Here is a 27,790-nt window from a genome sequence, read left to right as displayed (position 1 = left end):
CAGGGTGTCATCATCGCAAATCTAGAAACCATTGGATTTATGCCAATTAATGTGTGCACCTGCAGCCGTGCAAAATAAATCCAAGGCTAAATCCAAGGCTGTCCAGAAGGGAGTGTGTGTCCTGAGGGAGGCATCCAAAAAAACAGCCATGTCATCTGCCAACTCACTATCTCGGAGCTCTTCTTCCCGGCGGATAGGAAACCTCAGCCGATAAATATCAGCTTGAGATCTAAGGTAGATACTCATAGCTTCCACCACAAACAGAAAAAGAAAAGGGGCAAGAGGACATCCCTGGCGGATTGATCTGGAAATCGGAAATCTGTCCCCTGTTCCCCCCCCAATGAGCACCTGGCTATGGGCTGATTTGTAGAGAGAGGATACTCCTCTAATCCATGTATCTGAAAAACCAAAGCGAGATAGAGTACCCTCTAAAAAATCCCAGTCTACTCTGTCGTAGGCTTTCTCAAAGTCCAAGAGTTGACTGGCCAATCACTGGCGTCTCTGCGTGGCCCATTCTGAGGCCTCCCAAAATGAGAAAATATTATAAAAAATGCTTCTTCCATGCACAAACCCTGTTTGCATGTCATGAATCAAATCTGGAAGAAAAACCGGTAGCCACAGATTGATGGCTTTCGCCAGAATCTTGTAACAAGTGCCCAACAGAGTGATGGGTCTCCACTGAGACACTAGATTCCTATTACCTCCCTTTGGGATGAGATGAATGAGACCATCTGTAAGTGAATCAGCCATCTCACCACAGTCCCACACGCCCTGCAGGGCTGATGTAATGTGATCACCAATCTGCTCCCAAAAAGTAATAAAAAAGGAAGGGGTAAGTCCATCCGAACCTGGGCACTTGCCCTTGTGAAGGGCAAGCAATGCAGTCTTGAATTCTGCATTGGTGAAAGGTGCATCCAGAGAACCATACATCTCATCCTTCACCAATACAGGGATACACTGCCAAATAACCTCTCTGGCATCATCTATGGCCTGTGTACCCGGATCTGCAGGAAGAAGGGATGCAAAAAATTCTGAGGCTATACGCATGATGGCATTTGGATCTGACTGTAAAACCCCGTCTGAGTCAACAAGCTGCGAGACACTATCTCTACTATGTCTGGGCCCATGAGTAGAGAAGAAGTATTTATTGACCTTGCCACCCATCTGAATCCAAAATGATTCCCGTGCATGAAAGGCATACTCTGCTCTCTGATCCAGTAATGTTTGCATATGAGCCCTCGCTGCAGCAAGGCGCTCCTGAATCCAAGCATCAGTGGGTCTCTTCTGCTCTTCCCTCTGAAGGGACGCTAATTGCTGGTGTATACCAAGCTCACGTCTGAGAATCTCACGTCTCCTGGACTCAGTGACTGTATGATAATAGTCCCTAATTCTAGATATGGCTGGAGCTACTTGAGATGGGCGGACAACTCCACCCTGTATGTGAGAATCCCAAATCTGTAAAATATCCTCCGTGAGGCTCTCCTCTGCATAAAAAGCATCTGGAATCCTGACACTAGGAGAGCGTCCTCTCTGATGAGGCTCAAAAATCTGCAATACCACTGGAAAATGATATGAGGTGGAAACCCCAGTAGAAATGCATACAGATCCGCCTCTGTCAAGTGCCCAATCGTCTACATAAAATCTGTCAATACGTGCATGGATGGGCATATGTAATCTCCTGTTCGACCAAGAGTACAGGAGTGATTGTGGCATAATATGAAAGGCATCATCAAACAAGGTGTCCTTGCCACTGTACTGAAAGAGAAAGGCATCCCAGGCTGCCCTCTCCAAACAATTCAACCATGTTGAAATCACCACTAATGATCCAGGAATCTGCAATGGGGGCCCAAGAGAGTGGTTCCTTCCAAAAGGAGATCCTCTCGCCTCTGTTGTTGGGGGCATAAAGATTGAGAAGACCAATCTTACGCCCTCCAACCAAAATAATGATCCATTGAGCTCTAGAGGGGGAGATAATACCATGACCAGCAACCAAGGGGAGAATAGAAGGAGAGATTGAAATGCAAGTACCTCCCTTGTGCCCAAAGCAGGCGACCAGAAGGTATGTCCTGAGAGCAGTTTGCCAGACTTACTGGCATCCAACTTGTGTTCCTGGATAAGAAGGATATCAATAGCACCTCTAGTGACACCTGGATGAAGTTGATTCCGGATCAGCTGCCTATGGCAATGGTGTGGAACTCCGCCTAGGCCTTGTATGTTCCAGCTGACTACCCTCATCGACGGGAGGATGCTGGATGGAAAGGCTTACCCGACCTAGTAGAGGAGACCAACTTCCCCTTGGCCGAAACACTCCTGCTGAGGGCAGGAAACTCAACAGGTGAAAGGATCCCCACGCTTGCTGAGGGGGAGGCCCTATCAAAAGGAATCGCAATGATCGGGACCCCTAAGTTGGAGGGCACAAACTCCTCATCCATGAAAGTCGCCGAATCTGCCAGTGTCGAAAAAGAATTCTTGAGAAGCAAGTTTGGCCGAGGAGTGCGAAGAAGACCTGCACTCGTGGAAGATGGATGAGAAGGACCTGCCAGGCCTCTATCAGTAGAACTGGAGCTGGGGGCTGAGGAGGCTTGTGGCGGGGCTGAAGAGGGATTTGGAGTCCTCATCTGTGCATGCACTCCCTCGATCATCCTGACTGTGGCAGGAACAGTCTGTGGGGAAGAAGTATCGGAAGCCCTCTCGTGATCGGAAACCAAAGTGACTGGGGCTAGTGCATCTGAAGGCCCCTCCTGATGTGGAACTGTAGTGTCTGGGGCTGTAGCAACATCCATCTCTGAGTTTGGATGGCATCTTTCTGAACGTGGTCAAAGGTCTCCTCCTGAGGTAAAGGAGCCGCTCTGATCGCTCTGCATCGTGGTATTGGGTGTACTGCGGGCTTTGGGCACCTTGTTGCCCCTTGTGGTCCTGGGGTGCATGAAGCAGGGCGCTTAGCTGCTCCTGGTGGTCCTGAAGTGTGTGGTATAGGGCGCTGGGGAGGTGTAGTCGGGGTAGTACGTGAAGGAGCTGCTCCAGAAGACCTCTTGGGTCTTTTTCTCTTCCTTGGGCAGTCTCTAGCAAAGTGCCCAAGTGTCCTGCAGATCCTACATTGGTCCTGTCTACTTGCGATCTCGACTCTGTGTCGAAGTAGAGAGCCATCTGGACGTTGAAGCATAATGTGGTCATCTGAAATGTTAGGGTTAGAGACAATGACCCTAACTCGAGGGACCCTGTCCGCTTTGATTGCCTCTGCTGAGGAAGAAGGCATGTCAGGAAGGGGAGGGATCTCAGTGACCACTCCGAGAGTGGGCTCCGATAGTACCAAGAAGTCGATAGTAGACCTGAGGAAGACCAGGGAACCTGATGAACAGAGATGTGACCTGATTGTCCTCCTCTACTGGATCGAAGCCCAAGGTGTAGGGCAAAAGAAAAATTCTCCTCGAACCCAAGGCCAAAGGATTAGCTTTGAGAACAAGGGCTGTGGACTCATGGGAGTCAAAAACAACTTGGAAAAATCCTCGTCCCAAAAGTCAAATATCCCTGAGGTGTGGGGCGAGATCTCCTGGTAACGCCGCCAGCATCCAGTCTCTAGCTTGTGATCTGGCAGGGTGTGACCCAAAGATGCGTGCGAAGAGTGATGTGGAGGCCTCGAGCTCTACATCTTTTTTGAGCTGCTGCAACTTGTCTTTTGAAAATATGACGGTTCTCGCGGCCGGTGGGGGTGGACGAAGATTAGCTGAATGGGGATCCATTCATCGATCGAAGTGAAAAGGCCGATTCAAACACTGTAATTACTCTGGCCGTGGAAATGTTGCCCAGGACGCCTTGGAACAAAGGCGCAAGAAGGGGAGGAAAAGTGGAGGGGGGAAAATAGAAGAGGGAGGCAAGTTGCGGGTAGGCAACAGAGGGTTAGGAAGGGGGCGGAGGAGAGGGAGGGAGGGGCGCGAAGTAGGAAGGGGTGAAGGAGGGGGCGGCGGGGGGCTAAGGGGGGGGGCCGGGAGGGGAGGAAAAAGGCAAGGGCAGAAGGCGGGGGGGGAGGGGGGAGCGATCGGGGGCAAAGGAGGGGGCGGGGGAGAGGGAGGGAGGGGGCAGGGGGGGAAGGAGAGGGGCGGGGGAAAGCAGGGGCAGCATATGAGAGGGGAGGAGGGTGGCGGGAAGGGCAGGGGCAGGCGGGAGTGAAGGAGGGGGCGGGGGAGAGAGAGGGAGGAGCGAGGGGGGGCAGCAAGAGCGAGGGGGAGGAGGGGTAGAGGGCGGGTGGGTGAGGGGCAGCAAGAGAGGGCAGCGAGGGGATAGGGAGAGGGCAGCGAGGGGGGGAAGGGAGGGGCAGTGAAGGAGGGCTGCGAGGGAGGGGAGAGGGCAGGGAGGGGGGGAAGGGAGAGGGCAGCGAGGGGGGGAAGGGATAGGAGCTGCGAGGGAGGGGAGAGGGCAGCGAGGGGGGGGAAGGGAGGGGTAGCAAGGGAGGGCTGCGAGGGAGGAGAGAGGGCAGCGAGGGGGGGCAGCAAGAGCGAGGGGGAGGAGGGGTAGAGGGCGGGTGGGTGAGGGGCAGCAAGAGAGGGCAGTGAGGGGACAGGGAGAGGGCAGCGAGGGGGGGAAGGGAGGGGCAGCGAAGGAGGGCTGCGAGGGAGGGGAGAGGGCAGCGAGGGGGGGAAGGGAGAGGAGCTGCGAGGGAGGGGAGAGGGCAGCGAGGGGGGGGAAGGGAGGGGCAGCAAGGGAGGGCTGCGAGGGAGGAGAGAGGGCAGCGAGGGGGGGAGGGAGAGGGCAGTGATGGAGAGGGCAGCAAGGGGGGGAAGGGAGAGGGGGGGCTAGCGAGGAGGAGGGTGAGGGAGGGGCAGCAGCTTCACGGGGAGGGGCGCTTCATGGGGAGTTTCTTTTTGGTTCTGTGACAGGCAGAATCCCCGGCTGTCCTTTGGTTTCCCATTTGTTGATGGATTGGAAACATATCCTTTCTCACTTGGATTGGCATGGCAATGATTCTTTGCAGGGCAACTCTTTTAGAGCTGAAAGTATACATTGGTCTAGAGTGTGGTTGCCCTTCGGCATTGCAAGAGCCTCGATGTTCGTATTTTCCGAGGCTCAAGGGGATTTGTTTGGTCCAGGATGTTGTTGATGATGCTGGAATTCCCCTTACTTTTCCTTTGGCCGCTGTAAAATTTGGCCTTGGAATGCATTATCATCCACCTTGGCATAAGATTCCTCTCCGTCAGCAGGTTTTCTTGTGGAGAGCTTTGTTGGGTGTTCTTCCTCATGGACAGCAGCTCTTGGCACGACGACATAAGTAAAGCCTCAGAGCAAAAGTCATGAGGCAGCCAAGTAAAAAGTTACATATGAAGCTGGAGGAGGATCAAACACAGCATCCTCCAGCTTCAAATTATTGCTCTGTAAAAAGTGATGCAGTGATGAAACCACACCATCAATTAAAACAAGCTGTTTTTTGCTGTTGTGATGCTTCTTGATATAGGCTGGTACTCGAAATTTTTGAATCACAGGGTCACAAACTTGTTGTAACATGGGATAAAAAGATTCCAGTAAAAAAGGCACTTCTGCATCCCGAATAGAAGAAGAATTTGGCACAGGCATCAAAGGCAAAGGGGCTAGATCAACATTTGTATCCTTCGACGAAGGAGCTGCATCTGTTAAAGCAGGACTCAGCATTTTAACTTCACTCTCTAAGGATCAACATGAGAAAGAGCAGGGGCAGCACCCTGTATAATTCCCTCTGCAAGGGGCACATCCATATCTTGACCGGAAGGAGGCTGAAGATGCTCAATAGGAGTCGGATCCCGGACTTCTTCAACAAGAGAAAGAGTGGCTTGTGATTTTTCTACCTTCCTCCAGTAATGCTTCGGGGGAGTAAAAGAAGGCTTATCCAGCAAAGCCTTAGCAGAAACCGAGAGTAAACTTCACAGCTGAAGGAGCAAGAGGAGTAGTCATGGAAGTAGAAGGGCAGGCACGTGCAAAATGACCAACCTGATGACACCGGTAACAGGCTGTAGGAAAAGAAACAAAATGTAGCCTGATGCGCATTGGATCAGCAAAACCCAAATCAAGATCCAGAGTAGATGGCACAGGTTGCATCATATCCCATAAGATATAGAGTCGAACATCACGGGTAGCCTGCAAAAACTCCGGTCTCGGAACATGGAGAGGCCTCCCCAGAAGCGCTGTAAGAGTTGGCAGATGCTGAAGAAGGGGCACAGGCAGCGCTTTGAGGGTAATCCAAACCAGGCAGTGGGTCAGAATAGAGGCAGATAGATCAAATAGGGGATCCTAGGGCATCACATAAGCAAAAAAACCCGCTCTAGGAACACTAGCACGACTGAGAAGGCGGTCTACCACATGAGTCGAAGAGCAGTGGGCATAGTAAAATCCTTTGCCCAGAAAGACAAAGGAAGAGATGCAATCCAGACCCACTGCAACATCAGCCCAACGACGAAGATGAGCTGAGGATAAAACCCTACCCGTAAAATAGACGTAGACTCCCAATTGCTGAGCTTCACAAAGACTGGAGACTAAAAGGGCAGAATCCAAGGAACAAACAAGCGGGGAACCCGATAAAGGAGCTTCTGTGGCGGAGGTAGAGCACAATTGGCAAAGAAGATCCAGCTGGAGAGAAGAAGAAGGACCATCAGAAACATCCGGCTTTGCCGATTTGACTGAAGGCGAGGCAAACACACCACCATGCTTGTGCCGAAGAAAACACGAGTAGTAGGAGTAGAGGCAGAAGGAGGAGGGGCTGAGGCAGAAAAAAGAAAGGAAACAGGTGTTGAAGCAGCAGGAAGGGAGGAGGAAGATGACACCGAGGGCTGCAACACCGGTATGGAAGGCAGAAGAGGCTCATTTTCAGGTAGTACGGATGAAAAGATCTGGACGGGCTGGAAAACCTATGTAGAGGGAGCAGATGAAGCAATTCCAAAAAACGCAGGGACAGATGGAGACTGTACGGGCTGTACGGACGGTCGTATAGCCTGTACGGATGGCCAGAGGGTGCAGGAGCGGCAACAACCTGTACAGATTGCGTGAAGAGACCAGATGAAGGGCGCGATTGAACAAAACAGGGCTGGGACTGTACAAATGGGCATGAGAAGGAAGCAGGAAGTTGTACGGAAGGTACGGATGGAGCTGGGAGGTGAACAGAGGATGATGGAATAGAAACAGAGGGGGACGGAGGGTCTACCAGGGCTGCGGGGGCTCCAGAGCTCTCCATCGCCCCTTTCACATACACACACACACATTTTTTTTTTGGGGTGAAACTAAGAACATTATATTATGAAACATCCATTTTACAATAGGACAGTGCTCGAGAAAAGAGCCAATGCCCTATCCATCAGAAACAGTAAAAGAAAAGCTGAATGCAAGAAACATCCAAATCTTCTTCATGCAAGGCATCATATAAGGACTGCCGCAATGAGGCCCGGAAGAACTCATAAGGGTGCTGAAGAGATGAATTCAGAAATGCATGATTTCGCTGTAGCCAGAGGGTCCATAATGCCCAGTATCTGATCCAATGAAAGAAAAGAGAATACTATGACAAAGAAGCTGATAATCTGCCAAACATCCAGAAAAACCTCGAGAACCTGTGTGCTAGAAATCTGAGGGAGAAAAAATAGGAGATTTTGTTCAGAAGGTCTCTGGAATATGAACAAAACCACAATAAGTGCTGAATACTCTCAGGAGTATGATGAGATCTTCGACAAAGAGTAGAGGCAATTCTTCTTTGAGCCAATTTCACTCCCACTGGAAAAATACCAACAATACATCTTTAGAAAAAGAGTCTCCGCTTTAATGGCATTTTCAACTTCCATATCAATTTCAATTTTCCTTTCCACCAAGTTAGACTTCTTATTCAGATGCCAATATTCAGATGCCAAAGAGAATTTGCATGATGAGCAATCCATGGAGGATGTAAAATCAATCGATAAGCCTGTATGGAAGTCAATAGATGCAAAGGCTGAGAAGATAATCCTGGACTTGAAGATTGAAGATGCCAATCTTGAAGCCCGTCTCTTACTTCCAATGTTGGAATCGGAACCAAAGGGAGTAAGAGATCTGTAATAACTTTCCATATGGGTCTATGATGCATCCCAAGATTGTATTGTTGACATGCTGCCGGGAAAGAGAGAATATGCCCCTGAGTATCTACCACATCATCAATGAACCGGATGCCTAACTTCATGAGATTGTAAGCTCTGATTGGTTGTTTTACAGCAAGAGGAGAGTAAAAAACAGCACTCCAGTGAAGGCTTTCCATTCAAAGCGATGAAGCTATAGAAGCAGGAGGGGGAGACCATTTGATGCGAGAGAGCACCTGCTTCCAATCCTGAATCAAGGCAGTAGAAAATGGACAACCAGGTATTTTACCTTGAAACTTGCCAAGTACTACTTCCGATGGATCAACTAGCCAATGCCCATAAGCATTTGTCCGCATTTGGCCACACAAAAGTGCCAACATAATAGACCATGGCTGCTCTTGCTGAAAAAAAACCTTGAGCATAGTGATCTTTGTAGCCAACACATGAAATTTGATGTTTAGAATATTCAAACCTCCATGCATTCTTGGAGAGCAAAGCTGGTCCATTTTGAGCAACCTCAAAGCTTTTTTATGAAGCTTAGTTTTCCAAAAAATCTCCATGGCTTGAGACATAAAAGAAGAGAGATCTCGAGATGACCAATGTAATAAAGGCAGGTAAAACTGGACATAAGCTAAAACAATGGACTGGACAATTCGAAGCCGAACATGCAAAGGCGAAGTGGAGATCTTCCAATATTCTAATTTGTTCTGAAATTTTTTGAATACCCAAGACATTTGTTGCTTATTTCTGATTTTCCAGCCAATTGGATAACCCAAATGTCTTACTATGTTTTCCGGATGAATAATTTGACCTGGCCAAAGGCGAGCATGCCAGTCGCAATGCTTGAGAGGCAAGAGTTTTGATTTCTGAAAATTAATATTTAGACCAGCTGCCAACCCAAAATCAGAATGGGTATCCATCAATAAGCGAAGCTCTAGAGGACAGTTCTTTGGCATGAAGAAAGAATCATTTGCATAAGCCTGTGCAATAAAAGGCCATGAGCCAGGAATCTGAAGCCCCACTAGCTGTCCAATATCAACCAGATGATCCATATAAAGAAGCAAAGGATGTGAAGCAATAGCATAGAGCAAAGCACTGAGAGGGCATCCCTGTTGAACTGACCGTCCCAGAGTCCAAGAATAGACAAATGATTCCCTATAAAGCATTGAGCGGTGGAATTTGAGTAAAGCCAATAAATGACATTAACTAGCTTTGGCCCAAAACCAAGTCTAGACATGATTTGAGAGACATAATTCCACTGTACGGTATCAAATGCCTTTGCCACATCCACCTGCATGACCAAAACATCTTGAGCTGAATATTTAGCATATTCCATTGCGATGAGAGTATTGGAGATATTATCATGTATATTCCTTCTTGGAACAAAACCATATTGCCTGGGATGAAGACCATCATGAAGAGTATCCTTTATCCGATGAACCAACATTTTAGCAATAAGTTTATACATAACAGGCATCAAAGTGATGGGCCTCCAGTTAGCCATAGTCTCACGTAGGAGTTTTTTGGGCACAAGCTTGACCAGACCATGCTTCCAAGCTGAAGGAAGATGTTGATTCTGCCAGGCTATATTAATGAGCTTCAAGATTGGACCTTTCAATTCAGCCTAGAAGGCTATAAAAAATTCAACCGTCAAACCATCCTAGGCAGGGGATTTATGTTTACCCAAATGTTTGAGAGCATCATCCAATTCAATATCTGAGAAAGATACTTTCAGCAATGAAGCTTTTGGCAAAGAAACAATAGGAGAAACAAGATCAATAAATTTGCTCCGAGCCAATTCAACCTGAGGAGTAGAAGAAGATGGTTGAGAAAAAAGCAGCTCAAAATGATCCAGACATTGTTTTTCTAGTTGAGATAAAGTCTGGGTCCAAATACCATCTGATTTTCTGACTCTCATGATAGTTTGACTTTGTCTATATGCATGTAAATTCCGAAAAAAAGATTTTGAGGAACAGCCCTTATCTAGCATAGGCTTGACTCTAGCCCTTGTCTGCCATTTGGAAAGCTTGCGTTTATCATTAGCATCAATCATGGAAGAAGCACAAGACAAAGAACTCTGCTCAGAAGCAGAAAGGGACCTTTGATGGCTAATCTTAACCAAGGAGTGCTTGTAGGATTTTGCCCATTGGATATGATGCCTGGTTTTTGCCATGTACCATCTTCCATATTCCTTGATGACACTTTGAATGCGATGTACAAAAGGTTCCAAGCAAAGTCAATATCCTCCTGAGCATGAGATAACAATGGTCTGCAAGCCAATCGAATCATTTGCTGGAATTTTTCATGAGAAAGATATAATTGATTGACCGGTAAGTGTGTGAGTGAAGAGAGCTGCATGTCATCCAGAGGCATGCCAAATGAAAAGTTCAGCCAAAGTGGAGTATGATCAGATAGTTGTTGAGAATGGTTAGTCCACATTTGATATGTATAATCATCATATTGCTGAGCATGAATAAGATAGAATCTATCAAGCCTGGCCCAATATTTTGTAAAAGCATTATGATGATATGTAAATCCTAAAACTGAAGGGTGAGTTGCTGTCCATAAATCTGCGGTACGAAGTGATGAAATCATATGTTCCGATTGTTGAATTTCAGAGGGCAGCATATGGGATTTATTTGTGGTATTGTCCTTCCAGTGAGGAGAATTATTGAAATCACCACAAAGTATAGCATTTGTGGACCAAGGATATTGCTTTATGGAGTCCCACATTCGAGCTCTAGAAGCTGTAGTTTGAGAGGCATACAAGGAACCAATCTCAAAAATCTCTTCATTGATCATGCATTGGATAATCATCCATCGGCCACAAAGATCATTATATGCTACACAGGGCTGCAAATCATGTCTAGCTAGAATGCACACCCCAGAGAATTGATCAGAGCCTGCATAAAACATATCATATCCTGAAAAGAACCCGTGCTGGCCAGCAAAATAATGCTGATTATGCTCTTGCAGACACACAACATCTGGATGAGTTTTATTTATATAGTGCCAAAGGAGCCTCCATTTATTCGGGTTGTAGAGGCCCTATATATTGTGAGAAACACATTTAAGAGAAGCACACATGAAAGTATGTACAAGAAATGAGTAGTCCTCAGAAAGAAAATGAGGCATCAGGCCTCTGCCATTGCCTCAGGGTCTTGCTGACCCTCAGAATCCAATTCCCTGACTAGATCATCTTCTTCACAAAGCGGAATACCCTTCTTGACTGCATTAACCCATGCCTTTGAGATGGGGCTGTCCGAAGAGGTAGATGGTTGACCAGGAGAAGGAGCACGCATGCGCGCGCACACACACACACACTTTTTTTTTTTTTTTTTTTTTGGTACACACACACACACACACACACACACACACACATAGCATGTCTTTATATGAGAGCATGCATGCGCGTGCACACACACACACGATGTCTTTGAACTCATAAACATATAAGAGGGTTATATATTTTGGGTTTTTGAAGGGTATCTCACTTACTTTGCTGTGCTTTATTTATATTTATTGATCTATGATGAGAGGTACATTGACGTAGGGTGTATATTGTGTTAACCCTTCTATGTAATTCTCTGCCACGGCCCACTATTGTTGAGCATAATTGAAAGCTGATTTACGTCCTCCAATTTTTTGATCTGATTTTATGTGGACTGCTTGGCTTGTAGGATGAGAGTTTCTCAACCTTGTGGGCTGATGAGCTCATCATGGAACAGAATTTGCTGATGGATATCTTATTCCTTTTGTATTATGAGCCACTTTGTTCCTGCAATTGCTCTCGATGGAAGGAACTTTTTCTACTGTTTCAGGTATTTATGTGAATGCCCAAGCTTTTGTTCATTGCATAGACAAGTTATCAAATCTTTCACATGTTATTACACTGGTTAAGCTAAAGGTTGAACATAATCTAGGCAGAGAAGCTCTCTATATTAATTATATGAGAAACGGGGGGAGGATTGAGAGTGGAGAAAATGGGAGTGAAGCTAAACGAGATCTGATCTTGCAAGAATGAAGAAGAGAAACAAGTACAAGGGTTATCAACATGCCAAAACACCAGGGCAATCCAAACTAGGGTTAAGACCCACAGACACCTGAACTCAACCATTAACTGTAGCTAGGGGAAAGAGTGCCCCTAACCTTTCTAACAAATCATTACATCTGCCTTAATATATCAACAGTTCCAACACTCCCCTTGCAGTGACAATATGTTGATGTACACACTGTGATGTCATCTGCCAAACGAAACTAAGCCCAAAGCTTTGCAGAAAGCATCACACTTTTCCCTGGGTAGAGCCTTGTTAAAAGATCTGCAACATTCTGGTCTGTAAGGCAATAGATCAAATCGATCTCTTCTGCATTTACTCTCTCTGTGACATAGTGATAATGTAATTCAATGTGTTTCATGCAAGCATGAAACTATGCGACTGCAATAGCACTCGAATTGTGAGTGAGGATGGGAGAACTGTCTTATGCAGCTTGCATACTTTGTCTTCCTAATCGGGCATCTGAAAACCAACAGGCTGACACACCTACAGTTCTTGATGCAAGTCCTCATTGAGAAAGACTGTTTGGATGTCCAATAGATGTACTTTGCAGCCAAAATGAGCAGCCATTGAAAGAATAGATCTCATGGTGGTCATGCTGGAAGTGGGATCAAAGATGTCATCATAATCTATCCCCTTTTTGTTGAGAATAGGCTTTGGCAACTAACCTTGCCTTGTACGTGTTAGTAGTACCATCAGATTTTCTCATCATCTTGTAACCCACTTTGTCCCAGTAGCTTTCTTTCCTATAAGCAATCCCACCAGTTTCCATGTATTGTTTTTTTGTAGAGAATCCAATTCTGACTTCATGGCTGTCACCTAGTGCTCATTGTCTCGAGCATTTTTTAAAACTGTTAGGTTCATCTGTATTGCACAGTGAACTCATCCAAGCTGTATCAGCATAGTTTTTTCCTCCCGTTCCATTTGAACCAGTCCTTGTCCTACTGCAATCGGGGCTAAAAGTCTGCTCTCCTCCTGAGTTTGTAACAGCCATTTGGTGACTGTTCTAGCTTCTTGTGAAGCAGCTCTTTCCTGGAATGAGTGCAAAGTGGACTGCGCTGCCAGTGATGGTGCAAGTGCAAGTGCAGAACGGAACAGAAATAGTGCTGCAAATCGGAAGAAATGCTCAAGGAATAATGCATGTGCTATGAGAACCGCAGCAAGCATGCACCTACTAAAGTGGAATCGAAAGAGAATTGGATTACCAAGCGGCCCAAAGTACACTAATCCATCTCTCTATCTAGATCACTCACCTAGAATCCCTGAATACAGCAAGTGAGCTTGTAGCTCAAGTCTCTACTCTCCCATTCTAGTCCCCTTGTGAATGATGATCCCCTCTCCTTCTCTTCTCTTCGCCTCCCGTCTCTCATCTCGGGTAGTCCCTCCTTTGGCTGCCATGATTCTCTTCTCCTTTCTCCCCATTGGTGGATGACTTTCCCCCTTCGAGGATATGGCTCACCCACAATATCTTTGATGATGCTTTGGCTTTTGCATCGGCATTGAGTCCTTGGCAGTGGCATAACTCCTACGCAGTGTGATTTTGTACTGCGCGACGGTATAACTCCGGTGTGCGTACTCAGTGAATCTTGGCCATTAGTACCCGTGGTGGGCCGGATATCTTCGCCTTGCTTCTTTGTCATCAAAGAGGACTATGTTAGTTTGTGCTTCCGATCATGTACGACCTGCAATCTCATCCAGTCATGCACTGCATAAAGCCCGATCCTTTCATGTATCGTAGAATGTCCGGTCCGGTCATGTACCACAGGAAGCTGGTCCAATCATGTAGTACAGGAATCACGGTCATGGCTTGAACCAAGTATGGTCACTAGCAATGCTCTAACATTAGATCTTACCCAAGATCTCAGGTTAGTGTGGCCTTGGCTTCGGTTAAGCTTAGGCCCTTGTTAGTCTAGTATTGGACGTAACAGGAGTGAAGCAAACCTAGATCTGATGTTGCAAGAATGAAGACCAAAAAGAGTACAAGGGTTGACAACATGACAACCCAAAAGAGGGTTAAAATCCCCACCTACCTATACTCAATGACGAACTGTGGCTAGGGGGAAGAGCCTTAGATGAGGGAAAAAGTACCCCCTTATCCTTCTACATAATTCTCACATTGGGAATATACAAATGTTTCCAACTATCGAAAGAAGATGAATGGTATAGAGAGGGTGAACACAATCTAGGTAGAGAAGTTTTGTATTTTATTTGAAGGAAGAACATTGCTGTAGCTACTAGTGGTGCAAACCTTACACACTGAATGATACTTTGAGTAGGTTAGAAGTCAAGGCTTGGTTGGATAGAAGAATTTGTGAGAAGTTTAGATGTTGTTGAAATAAAAACTTTATGGCATTGGCCATGCTAATCTTCTTTGTATCATTCCAATTTTATCAGATTGCTCAGGTCCACAGAGGACATCTTGCTTGAGTCTGCTTTTCAGCCTATCAGGGTTGTAGGTCTTTTGATGCAGGGATCAGATTCAGAGTGGTTCCTAGACCCAGACCCCCGGCTACTCTCCACCGGGTCTTGGAGGCTCTGGCTCTATGGGGGAGTTCCCATCAGGTATTTACAGTGGGACCTCGGAGAGTGGGAGTGGATTGACGCAGGGCATCGAGAGAAGAGCATCCCCTTCTTTCGTTACACGGTCAGTAATGCCAGGAGATTTCCGCTCAGTAGTAGAGGTTGGAGACCCTCTAGAGTTCCTCATTGGGAGACTTTTGGTATTACTGCGGATCAGCAGAGGTGCTTCTGGAGGAGGCTCTGGAAGTCCCACAGGAATAGAAAGATCACTATCTTCTTTTGGCTTTCTATCCATGGAGGGATTGCAGTGAACCTTTGGAGATCCAGGTTCGGAGCCGACCCTACATGCCCTCGATGCCTTTCTGCTTCGGAGTCTATTCAGCATTGCTTATCGGATTGCAGACAGGCGAGGTTGATTTAGATGGGGGTAGCCAGGATTTTCAGTCACTTTGCCCATTCCCCACTTTTTATGACATGGGGCTCGGTGGCTTGGCTTTCTCTTACAGGACCTCAGGTTTTCTATGAGGGAGTTGACTCCTCTCGGGCCATTTCGGTTTGACGTCATTGGATTGAGTCCTGTTCGTTGGATGTGGTATCACACCTTCCTTTTACAGCTGTACATGCCTCTGTGGATACTTCTTGGGAGATTCTAGCGAGCATAGCAGCCTGGCATATCTGGAGAGCCAGATGCACAGAGGCTATGGAGGGTACTTAGGTTCATCCCTCGCACACATTGGCTAGTATCTGGACAGACATCGTACATACTTTGATGGCCGTATGGATGGGTATGTAGGGGGACTCCCGCGCAGCCTCAGCTAGGAGGGCTTCTTTCTTCAGGGAATGGAAGGATTCTCCTTTCTTCTCTAAAACTACTACAGGGTTGAGATGGCACTTTCAACCTCAGCCTTGGTTGTTTTCCACCTCACTCTGAGGGATTTTTTATTTATCCTCATGATTTCATGATGTATTTCGCTTTGAGCTTGCTCTCGCGGGTTTGTTTCTTACTTAATGAAGTTTTTTTCTCGGAAAAAAAAAAAAACTTTATGGCATTGACAACCCACGTAGTCATTGAATGGGCATCCTTGGGCAACCGTACAACTTACAACTTAGTGCTGTAGAATGCCATACATGGCCACATGGACATACACATATACACAACTTTTTGCAGCGGAATGATGATTTTGGAATCGAGATGAAGAGTGGGAACTCACCTTCATGTGCAACGATTCCACATGTGGATGCGTTGCGGATCCTTGCATTGGAATGTGCAGTCCTTACCTTGGCTACATCTTCCCTTGGCCATTGAGGCTTAAATCAGACTAGTGTGCTAAGCCTTGAGCTGGATGCCTCTATGGGCTGGGTGCTAAGCAAGGGACTAGCCATGCAACACCTTGGAATGGGGAGATCGTCACTATATTATCACAGCATGGTTTTGCTACTTCCCTCAGTGGCAACGATCCAAAGAATCTTGCAACAATCTGAGGATTTTTTTTTTGGGTGTAGGACAGCTGCGAGCCTGAAGCAGCCTCATTGTAATCCAGTTGGGGCTATAATCCTCTATATTATTTCTAGTATTTCGGCCCATACTCTGGACTAGTGGTTGAACCATACAACCAAAAGCCACACTCACTCATACTTCATCGCGCATCGGGGACGGCTCCCATCTTCACTCGTAAGCGTTTACCTCCTTAGTAGTAGTAGGGGTTTTGTAATTGATTGCTTTAGGCCCAGTCAAGCTTGATTTAGTGGGTCCGATTTTCCATCTCCCATACCATTGTTTCAGAACCAGGCAGCTCAGCTAGAAGACGGCCCAGTAAGAGACGCCTTATTGCACCTTATGAAGATCTAGATGAAGAATTCAAAAAGGGAAGAATCAAGGAGTTCCAGCTCTTGAGAAAGATACTTCGATTTCAGCATTTGTTTGAGGAGATGATGTCTCAGCACGTTCCACCTTTCTTTAGAGAAGGAATTGATCGAATATCTCCCTCAGTTTTAAAAGAATCTCCTAGGCAGCATCGTGCCTCAAGAAAGCATTCCCGAAGTTCTCCTTTAGTTCAAAGGTATTCAGATTCGAGGAAAAGAGGAAGGAGTCCAAAGGCTCATGGAAGACGAAGAAGAAAGCACCGACAGAGATCTCCCAGCTCAAGCCTATCTTCTTCTAGTTCCTCTTCTTCTTCTTCCCTTCTTCCTCCTCTTCATGCCGAGAGTGTTCATCTAGGTTCCACGAGGCCTAAAAGCATGGACAAGGGGGCACCTCTTTAAAAGGAGTGCCCATGAGAGAAAAAAAGGCGCCAAAAGCACCAGATTTAAAATGAAAGCCTAAAATGCTTGGCTTTTATGTAAAAGTAGCTTTTAGAAATCAGGCCCTAGCTTTTTGGTCGGCCTAGTCTGTAAAAGAAAGGCCCCAGGTCTCCCAGATGGATTGAAAAGTTGTACTCAGGAGTCAGCTTCATGCTCTTCTCAGAGCCAGTTGTACAAAGTATTTTCTATTGTAGTAAAGACCTTTGAGGGGGGTGTAGCCCTTATTTCTGGGCCCTAGTGCTGTAAAATGTCTTCTTTTCTCTCTTCTGGTGTCCTCTTTCTTGCTGCGAATCCCTTCTTCGACTCTTACATGCTTCTTGAGGTGTTGTACAACTGATTCCAGCGCCATATGTACTAGTTCTTGGCGCGCAGAACCTGTTTTTGAGGGCGAGATGCTGCTGCGAATTGTTTTTCAGCCACCCTAGGCCACTTCACCTACTGCAATTGGATTTCCTGCTCTCCACTGAGCCTTGGACTTGCTGCGAATTGCTCTGGGTGGCATTCTCTTTGCTGCGATCTGCCCCAGCGCCCGGAATTTGCTACGATTTGATTCAAGAAAGGTGTTTAGGAGTCGTCAAATCTGTTTTCATATCCTCTATTGATGATTCCCTATTTTAGAGTTTCCATGCCATGCCTTGTTCTACAATGCAAGGTAGATATGGAGTGGACGTATTTCTACTCAAGTTGTTCACCCTAGGTAAAGGAGTTGACGTTCTGCCAGTTCCCCCCCTGTTTTCTTACTTATTTAGAAATACAAAAAGATGCAATGTTATCTGGGTTTGGTTGCAAGAGATGCAAGTCATCAATTATAGTAACATGGTTTCCTAGACCCATTGGTTGGCCCTGATGGCCATAAATTCTTACCCTACGTATGGGATTTAACAGTGTACTAGTGCCCTCTGTTTTCTAGGCTTGGTTGGCAAGAGATGTATGACACTTGTGGCAACATGGTTTGCTGGAACCACTTGTTGGCCCTGAAATGCACACATTTTTTCTTTAAACTCCCTTGTTTTTGTAAAGGGTCAATTAAAGGTGTTTCGCTCATAGTAATATTGAGGCTATACTTGTATCTGTGGATTTTAGGTATATGATGTGGCTCATAAAGGCTAGGTTCTCTTGCAGGAGAAAATATTTTCTGGCACAAATGTGGGAAAGCTATCGCTGACTGCTGAAGCAGTAGGTCTAGCTCAGCACGTCAAACACCAGGGTCTTCTTATGCTTTTGGAAGCTTTGGATCTTGACAAGCTACTACTTATGGTGCTTGATGAAGTGACTTTCAGGTCTAATGGTTAAACCACATTTATTTAAGCTCGTAAGAGTCCTATTTTGCACAAAATGATAATGTTTGATGCTTGGTTTCTAACAGCAATGGCAGACATCCATTCTCGGTTGAAGACCTGCAGCAGTTGGACAGCTTGTTTGCTGGGTTGAACCCTCTGGAAGTGCGAGAAAATGCCCCTTTGTTGTTGGGGTGGGCTACATTTAGCTGTCTGGTGTCACTTCCTGTAGCTGAGAAAGAAACAAGAACTTGGGTATGCTGTTGTCTCTGCTGCAACCTATTGGTGATGTATGGAAGTGACTGATGTCCATTGGTTGAGTGAACCTTGTATATAATGTATTGTACCACTGTTTAAAAGCGTCCTTCTGGTTGGAAGTTATTTGGCCATGGTTTACATCTAGAGTTTCTCCTGTATTGATAACAGTTTTTATTTTTGTGCAGGAAATAGATTATGTTGGTCATGTGCAGCAAGCCTATGAAGGTGGGGCTTTCACATACCTTCTTGACATGCTGCATCATTCAGGATTTCAGGAATGCGATGTGAGTATTTCCTTAGATTTTTGGTTATTTGTAATTCAAATGCTGTGTACAAGGATATAAAATCAATTACTCTGATTAATTTAATTTCGTCTTCTTTCGACTGGCACAGATTGATGGGTACAAGTGTGTGATCAAAAGTTTAATGTCAGCATTTATTGCTGCCTTTGATATTGCAAGCCAGGTATCTTGCTCTAGCGATACTTTTCAGAATTGTCTAATATGTCTGATTGGGGTTTGTGGAGTGTAATAACCTTTGAATTTGTACTTGAAATTAGACCCCCTTGAAATTATTTTTCCTCCTGCCCTTACATTGTAAAACCCCTTTTAGTGGGTGTTTTGGCTTACTTTATTCTGCTGTGATTTCCTGTAGAATGAGACTACAATATTGGACACCTCGATTGACATTCTCTATGCCATCTATTCCGGGCAGGTGCATGCTAATGACTGTCAATAGTGTTGTTTTCCTTATGAAAACAGTGATTTGAAATTTCTGACACCACTGTGGGTGCTTATGGATGGTATCGATATAACGGTGCTAAGTTTCACTCAGTTCTTAAACATTATACTATTCTGTGGAAAGGCACATCAGTCTTTTCTGGCTAAAGATGCACAATGATGGACTTATTCTTTTCAGGAAATACTATGTATAGAATTCTGGGATCGAGAAAGTTTGCTTGATGGTCCAATTCGAAACCTGCTTTCTTCACTTCAGGAATACTTCCCCTATCGGCTCCAACATCTGGTTCGACTTTTGGCTGGTCTTTCAGAGGGGCCCTGGCCAGCAGAATGCGTGTTAGTTTTTCCTTTTCCTTTCTTTGGGGGGAGGGAGGGGCACGGGGTTTCCATTCCCTTAAATTTGCACATTGTGCTTTACTTTCTTGGAATCAAATATGTATCACATTCTTGAATGAAGTAAATCTTGTATATAAAATGGGATTGATTCAATGACATCTAGTATGGCAGAGTAGCTATGTGATGGTTTACGTTGGTCACAAGAATCAGTGGAAGTAGATACGGCAAGGCTGGAGCTTTCTAAGGAGAGGGAAATGAATCTCTTGGCCAGAGACAATTGTTATTTGGATGGATGTGAGTGATGGTAGAGAAACTAAGCTGTTACATCACATTGGCATGTTGTTCCACTTAATACAGCATGAGATACTAGATAGTTCTTGTAGGATGCCTTTTATCTGCTAATGCTATATGGCATATGACTCATGCGGACAGGAGCAAGAGGTCTGAAGATGTCATTAAGATTTTCAGAAAGAAGTGTGTCTCTTCCTGCAAGTATTTAGTTTTTGAGAAGGCTCAAATGAACTCTAACGAAGTTTTCAAAAGTGGATGGTAATGTGAAACTTGTATACCAATTCTCACCTGTTCAAGTTTCCAGAAGGCATGTTTTCCTGTTTCTGTTAGATTCGTTGGCTATGTTTTGTCTTCTCAAAGGATCTTATTCTATCTCTATGGGTCGAATCGTAGATGGTGAGATCTTGTTATGCTGTGATTGATTACTTTGGTGGGCATTTTTTGCTTAATCAGAGCTGTGCAAAAAAAATTAACAAGGAATCTCCTCCTCATTTCGTATTTGACTTCTCTATGAATCCTTTCCAATATGTTGAAATCTCTTCTAATCCCCATCTTCCTTGCAAATGAGGGGCCATAGAGCTAGCTTCAAAATTCTTTTCTTTGGAATCTTGTGTTCCTTATAAGGCTACACAAAGATGAAAGAAAGAGGAGAACAATTGATTGGAGAACAATACACAAAGCTGTGTATTGGGAAATGAATTACCGACTACTACTGAAATATAGAGAGAGAGGTACCTTCAATAGGCCCACACTTAAAAGTTCAAACCCTAGAGTTGACTAACCTACCATTAGAATCACCCTCTAGTTACCCTCTCATTTCTATGTCGAAGCACTCGTGGAAGTGTCTTTGGAGTAAATATTGTACCTAAGTACCACGGTCGTCCTCCTACGTGGCCCAATGGGAGAGGAGGGCTCGGACGCCTGACACAAAAAATAGTGTTTGGCCTGTGAAGCCCGCCCACGCTATGGGTGGCTGTCAAGAGCATGACACGAATTGCGGTCAGTGGTGATCGAACCCTGGCAACCTGTCCCAGAAAAGATTGTCCTTCCACTACACTAATCAAAGCTTCTTGTAGTTAAATGGCAGCTTCTTTATAAAAATTGAGACTGGCTGGTATGAACCACAACACTTGCCTGTACATCCTCTTTTTCTTTTGGTCCTCCACGGCTTGGCGGGTGGTGCGGACCCGGCCTTAGCATATTTGGGTCTAAGGTTAGGAGTTGAGCCAGACTCTCAATGTTGTTCCAGATTTTGTTTTTGTTGAAATGAAGGTACATATTTGTGTGTTCAAATGAAAGTTATAGATTTTTTTTTGTATAGAGTTGAAAGAAATCAATTAGTCTTTGCAAACCAACCCTTTGCTGTTAACCAGGATCAGTGCCAGTGAGTGAACTGCAGGCATCCGTTTGCAATCAGGCCCCGTAAGTGAAATATGATTTGAGGAGAGGCCAGGAAAGGAATTGCGATATGCATATTGGGCTCGTTGGGTAGCCATTTTCAATTTGGTGCTAGATTTCTAGTCGCCTATTTGCAAATTTTTTTTGCAAAAAGGGGACTTCTATTAAGTAAGAAAGAAACTCGCTAGAGCAAGCTCTGTGCGGAAATACAACATGCTAAGCAGTAATAAAAAACACCTAAGAAGAATGAGGTAGAAAGAAACCAAGGCTGAGGCTGAAAATGCCAACTCAACCCTGTAGAAGTCTCAGCAAGAAGGGAGAGTCTCTCCAATCCCTGAGAAAAGTAACTCTCCTGGAGGAGGCTGCTCGAGAAGATCCCTGCATGGTCACCCATATGGCCATCAGAGTGCGTACCGTATCTGTCCAAGTACTGGCAAAGATATGAGAAGGGTGAACCTGAGAACCCTCCATAGCCTCAGTGCATCTGGCTCTCCAAATGTGCCATGTTGCAATGCTAGCTAAAACCTCCCATGGAGAGTCAACCGAGGAATGAGCAGCACTGAAGAGAGTGGCCGGAACATCCTCTAAAGAGCACGACTCCACAAGGTGTTGTCGGATGTGTAGAGCCCAAGACGCGAGTCATGTCTCTCGAAGAAAACCTGGGGCCCTGAAAGATTGAGCCAAGCCATTGATCCCCAGGTCATATAGAAGGGGAGGCGAACAAAAGTGCTGAAAAGTCTTGCAATCCCCTTCCATATGATTCTCGCCTGTCTGTAATACCAAAGGTAGTGCTGTACTATCTCCGAAGCAGAAAGGCAACGAGGGCAAGTAGGGTCAGCCCCGAACCTGGATCTCCAATGATTCACTGCTATCCCACCATGAATAGAAAGCCAAAAGAAGAGAGTGATTTTTCTATTCCGGTGGGATTCCCAAAGCCTTTGCCAAAAAAATTTCTGCAGTCTGCAGAAGTCTTATGATTCTCCCAATGAGGAGCTCTGGTGGGCCTCCAACCCCTACATCTGGGCTGGAATTTCTTGGCATTACTGACCGTGTAACGAAAGAAGGGGATGCCCTTCTCTCGGTGCCCTTCATCTATCCACTCCCATTCTCCAGGGTCTTACTACAAAAACCTAATTGGGACACCTCCATAGAGCCACAGCCTCCCCAGGGCAATGAATAGCGGGTCAGGATCCAAGTACCACTGTGAAAGAGAGCCATGCTCCATGAAGCCCACTATCGTGACTAGCTAAAACGGTACCTCCAACAATATATCGTCTGTCAACTTGGACAGCCTGCCCTGTGAAGAAACATCAAAGACTAGGGCATCCTCATGTGTGTTACGTAAAGCAATCACCTGGAATGCCCGATATGGAAAATGCCCCCATCGAGGTGGAACAAGTAATAGGCGTGTCATCTGTGTCCACCCAATCCAAGGACAAGGTTGCATCAATCTGTTGGGGCTGGTACTGTTGCATCTAAAGGCCCCTCTGATGTGGAACTGTAGTGTCTCGGGCTGCAGCAACATCTACCTCTCGAGTTCGGATGGCGTCTGTCTAAACCGGATCAAAGGTCTCCTCCTGAGGTAAGGGAGCCGCTCTGATCGCTCTCCATCGTGGTACTAGGTGTGCTGTGGTCTTTGGACGCCCTGTTGCCCCTGGTGGTCTTGGGGTGCGCGAAGCAGGGCGCCTTGTTGCTCCTGGTGGTCTTGGAGTGCGTGGTACAGAGCGTTGGGGAGGTGTAGTCGGGGCAGTACGTGCAGGAGCCGCACCAGAAGACCTCTTGGGTCTTTTTCTCTTCCTTGGGCAATCTCTAGCAAAGTGGCCAAGGGTTCTGCAAATCTTGCACTGGTCCTGTCTACCTGCAATCTCGACTGTCTGTCGAAAGAGAGAGCCATCTGGGCACTGAAGGATGATGTGGTCATTTGAGATGTTAGGGTCAGAGACAATGACCCTAACTCAAGACACCCCGTTCGCTCTGACTGCCGCTACCGAGGAAGAAGGCATGCCAGGAAGGGGGGGATCTCAGTAACCACTCCGAATCTGGTTCCGATAGTAGCAAGAAGTCAATGGTAGACCTGAGGAAGACTAGGAAATCTAATGAATAGTGATGTGACCTGATTGTCTTGGTCGACCGGATCGAAGCCCAAGGTGTAGGGCAAAAGACAAATCCTCCTCAAGCCCAAAGCCAGAGGATTAGCTTTGAGAACAAGGGCTGTGGGCTCGTGGGAGTCGAAAATCACTTGGAAGAATCCACGTCCCAAAAGTTGAACATCTTTGAGGTGTAGGGTGAGATCTCTTGGTAGCGCCGCCAGCATCCAGTCTCTAGCCTGTGATCTGGAAGGGTGTGACCCAAAGATGTGGGCGAAAAGTGATGTGGAGCCCTCTAGTTCCACATCTTTCTTGAGCTGTTGCAACTCGTTTTCTGAAAAAATGATGGTTCTCGCGGCCGGTGGAGGTGGACAAAGATTGGCCGAGTGGGGATCCATTCGCCAATTGATGTGAAGAGGCCGATTCAAACACTGAAAAAGTTTCGTCCGTGAACTGCTGCCCAGGACGCCTTGGAACACGGGCGTTGGAGGAAGGAGAATAGGAGAGAGGGGAAGAGGAGGAGAGGAGGCGGGGAGGTAGCAGCGGGGGGGAGGAGGGGGGCGGGGGGAGGCAGAGTGGAGCTGCGGCTTAGGAAGGGGGGGGGGACGGGACTGGTTGGGAGGGAGAGGGTGGGCGGGGGAGAGGAGAGGAGGGGGCGGGGAGTGGGGGAGCGGGCGAGGGGGCTGGCAAGGGGGAGAGGGAAGGCGGGTAGGGGGAGAGGGTGGGCGGGGAAGGAGGAGGGAGGGGGCAGGGGTGGAGGAGAGGGGCGGGGGGGCTGGTGGGTGGAGGAGAGGGAGGGCGGGGAGGAGGAAGGGGAGCGGGAGGGTGAGGGAGGAGGGAGAGGGGGCTGGCGGAGGGAGAAAGGGTGGGGGGGTGAGGAGGAGGGAGGGGGCGGGGGTGGAGGAGGGGGGCGCGGGTGGTTGGTGGGTGGAGGAGAGGGAGGGCGGGGAGGAGGAGGGTAGCGGGAGGGTGAGGGAGGGGGGAGAGGGGTGGCGGGGAGGTAGAGGGGGCCGGCGGAATGGGAGGGGGTGAGCGGGGGAGGAGGAGGGAGGGGGCGGGGGGGCTGGCGGGTGAAGGAGAGGGATGGCGGGTAGGAGGAAGGAGAGCAGGAGGGTGAGGGAGGAGGGAGAGGGGGCTGGCGAGGAGAGAGGGAGAGGAGGAGAGAGGGAGAGAGGGAGAGGGAGCTGGCGAGGGGAGGGAGAGGGGGGCCAGCGAGGGTGAGGGAGAGGGAGAGGGGACGGGCTGAAAGAGGAGAGGGGGGGGGGCAGCAGAGCTCACGCGGAGAGGAGCAGCTCGGGTGACTCAGGAGCAGTATAAGGTTTCAGAAAGGCAGGCTTCAATATCCCTATTTGCAAATTTTTTTTTTCCAAGAAAAAGACTTGTATTAAGTAAGAGAAAAAACCCGCGAGAGCAAGCTCAAAGCGGAATACATCATGAAATCATTAGGATAAATAAAAAACCCTCTCAGAGTGAGGTGGAAAACAACCAAGGCTGAGGCTGAAAGTGCCACCTCAACCCTGTAGTAGTTTCAGAGAAGAAAGGAGAATCCTTCCATTCCCTGAAGAAAGAAGCCCTCCTAGCTGAGGCTGCACGGGAGTCTCCCTGCATACCCGTCCATACGGCCATCAAAGTATGTACGATGTCTGTACAGATACTAGCCAATGTGTGCGAGGGATGAACCTGAGTACCCTCCAAAGCCTTTGTGCATCTGGTTCTCCAGATATGCCAGGATGCTATGCTCGCTAGAATCTCCCAAGAAGTATCCACAGAGGCATGTACAGCTGGAAAAGGAAGGTGTGATACCACATCCAACGAACAGGACTCAATCCGATGACGTCGAACCGAAATGGCCGGAGAGGAGTCAACTCTCTCATAGAAAACTTGAGGTCCTGTAAGAGAGCCAAGCCACCGAGCCCCATGCCATAAAAAATGGGGAATGGGCAAAGTGACTGAAAATCCTGGCTACCCCCATCCAAATCATCCTCGCCTGTCCGCAATCCCATAGGCAATGCTGAATAGACTCCGAAGCAGAAAGGCATCGAGGGCATGTAGGGTCGGCTCCGAACCTGGACCTCCAAAGGTTCACTGCAATCCCTCCATGGATAGAAAGCCAAAAGAAGATAGTGATCTTTCTATTCCTGTGGGACTTCCAGAGCCTCCTCCAGAAGCACCTCTGCTGATCCGCAGTAATACCAAAAGTCTCCCAATGAGGAACTCTAGAGGGTCTCCAACCTCTACTACTGAGCGGAAATCTCCTGGCATTACTGACCGTGTAACGAAAGAAGGGGATGCTCTTCTCTCGATGCCCTGCGTCAATCCACTCCCACTCTCCGAGGTCCCACTGTAAATACCTGATGGGAACTCCCCCATAGAGCCAGAGCCTCCAAGACCCGGTGGAGAGTAGCCGGGGGTCTGGGTCTAGGAACCACTCTGAATCTGATCCCTGCATCAAAAGACCTACAACCCCGATAGGCTGAAAAGTAGACTCAAGCAAGATGTCCTCTGTGGACCTGAGCAATCTGCCACCATCCTGGACATCTCGAAAGGCCAAAACCTGTGTATCTCGAAAGGCCAAAACCTCGAAAGGCCAAAACCTGAAGCGCAACCCCGCCTCTCGAAAAAGTACTTGCCCAAGTGGAGGAAGTGAGTGGCATATCATCTGTGTCTACCCAAACCTCTGGAAGGCTGCCTCAATCTACAAGATCCTCCCTGCACTCCCTTTGAGATGTTCTGTCAACCTTGATTTGGTTTCCTCTGGAAGCCTGCGGAAAGCTTTCCAAGACCCCATAGAAGATGCAGGTCCCCTCTCGCACCTGGCCCACTGCATGTAGAGTGAGGCACCGAGTGGTCTGCCATGATCATCTAAAATACTGTCATTCCACATGATGGGTTGCCTATCAATCTCTTCCCGAGAGGAAGGAGGAATCCTCCGAAGAGTGCTTCTGAAACTGGCCCATGCTTTCAGAATGGCAACCATGAGAGGGGTCGAAGGTGACCTGAGGTGTGCTGTGGGGAAGATCCATCTAACACTGCTCCTCCAGTCTCCTCCTAAAGAAGGTGTGCACCTCTGTATGCTACTGATAAGAAAGTCCTTCCACGGTTCCTGCCCTGGCATAAGTCCCCGCACCACCATGTTGCAAAGTAAAGCTCTGCACTGTAAATCTGGATCAATAATATTGAGACCCCCTTCTTGTGTAGGGAGGATGAGGGTCTCCCAAGCCACCCTGGCTAAGGCATCTGCTATGCCATCAAGCCCACTCTACAGAAAGTTTCTGATCGGTCTTCTGAGCTGAATGATGCAGTCCCTAGAACGGCACCAACATGAACAAACAAACTAGGCTGTGGCCAAGAGGACCTGGTTGACCACCACAACTCTAGAGGCAAGATCCAGCTTGGCTGAGCTCCAAAAAAGAAGCTTCCTTCTGATGCTCTCCAAAACGGGAGCAAACTGCTGCATGGTAGAAATATCCAAGCCGACCTGGCAGCCCAAATACCTGATAGGCTCACCCCTCTGAACCCAAGTGAATCCTATGTCAAGCCCCCAAACTGGAGTGTCCTCATCACTGATCCAAAAGCCATTGGATTTATGCCAATTTCTCTGTGCCCCTGCCGCCAAGCAAAATAAATCGAATGCTGTCCTGAAAGAAGTGAGCGTCTGTGGAGTGGCATCCAAGTAAACTGCTGTGTCATCAGCCAACTCACTGTCAAGTAGCTCCTCTTTCCTTCTGATGGGAAGTCTCAGCCCAAAGATGTCAGCTTGAGATCTAACATAGATACTCATAGCTTCGGCCACGAACAAAAAAAGGAAAGGAGCAAGGGGGCATCCCTGATGGACTGATCTCGAAATCTGAAATCTCTCACCCCTTACCCCACCAATAAGTACCTGGCTGTGGGATGATCTGTACAAAGAGGAAACACCTCTGATCCAAGCATCAGTAAAGCCAAAGCGTAGAAGGGTGCCCTCCAAAAAACTCCAATCTACTCTGTAAAGCTTTTTCAAAATCCAAAAGTAGAATGGCAAGATTCTGGCCACTCTGCATGGCCCACTCTGAAGCTTCCCAGAAAGAAAAAATGTTATAAAAAATGCTTCTGCCATGCACAAATCCCGTCTGAGTGTCATGAATGAGATCAGGGGGAAGTGGCTGCAATCGGAGGCTGATAGCCTTGGCCAGAATGTTGTAACAAGTCCCCAGAAGTGTGATAGGCCTCCACTGGGACACTAAATTTTTGCTACCTCCTTTTGGGATAAGGTGGATGAGACCCTCTGTAAGCGATCCAGGCATCTCGCCAGAGTCCCAAATGGCCTGCAGGGCTGAAGTAATATAGTCTCCAATCATATCCCAAAATGCAATGAAAAAAGACGGGGTGAGGCCATCTGAACCTGGGCACTTGCCCTTGTGAAGGGCTGAAAGTGCAGTCCTGAACTCTGTGTTGGTGAAAGGTGCGTCGAGTAGAACATGCATACCCGGA

The 27,790-nt window shown here is 47.2% G+C and overlaps 1 protein-coding gene across 3 annotated transcripts in view; it reads left to right on the top strand.

The window, feature by feature from the left end:
- Positions 1-27,790, top strand: part of LOC147888265 (nucleoporin (DUF3414)) — a 268,450-nt gene that overhangs the window by 76,639 nt on the left and 164,021 nt on the right. For all 3 annotated transcript variants that reach the window (XM_087393147.1, XM_087393148.1, XM_087393146.1), the window contains exons 6-12: positions 11,738-11,878; positions 18,056-18,213; positions 18,300-18,465; positions 18,654-18,752; positions 18,862-18,933; positions 19,123-19,182; positions 19,387-19,544. In XM_087393147.1, coding sequence (XP_087249273.1) covers positions 11,738-11,878; positions 18,056-18,213; positions 18,300-18,465; positions 18,654-18,752; positions 18,862-18,933; positions 19,123-19,182; positions 19,387-19,544 — 854 coding nt within the window. The remainder of the gene's footprint in view (positions 1-11,737; positions 11,879-18,055; positions 18,214-18,299; positions 18,466-18,653; positions 18,753-18,861; positions 18,934-19,122; positions 19,183-19,386; positions 19,545-27,790) is intronic.

This window comes from Dipteris shenzhenensis, chromosome 22 (assembly GCF_047967505.1).
Source record: "Dipteris shenzhenensis isolate YYH24624 ecotype China chromosome 22, Dip_SZ_1.0, whole genome shotgun sequence".
NCBI classification, from domain to species: Eukaryota; Viridiplantae; Streptophyta; class Polypodiopsida; order Gleicheniales; family Dipteridaceae; genus Dipteris; species Dipteris shenzhenensis.
Note: the sequence above shows the minus strand (reverse complement) of the source record. Positions and strands in the feature narration are given on the sequence as shown.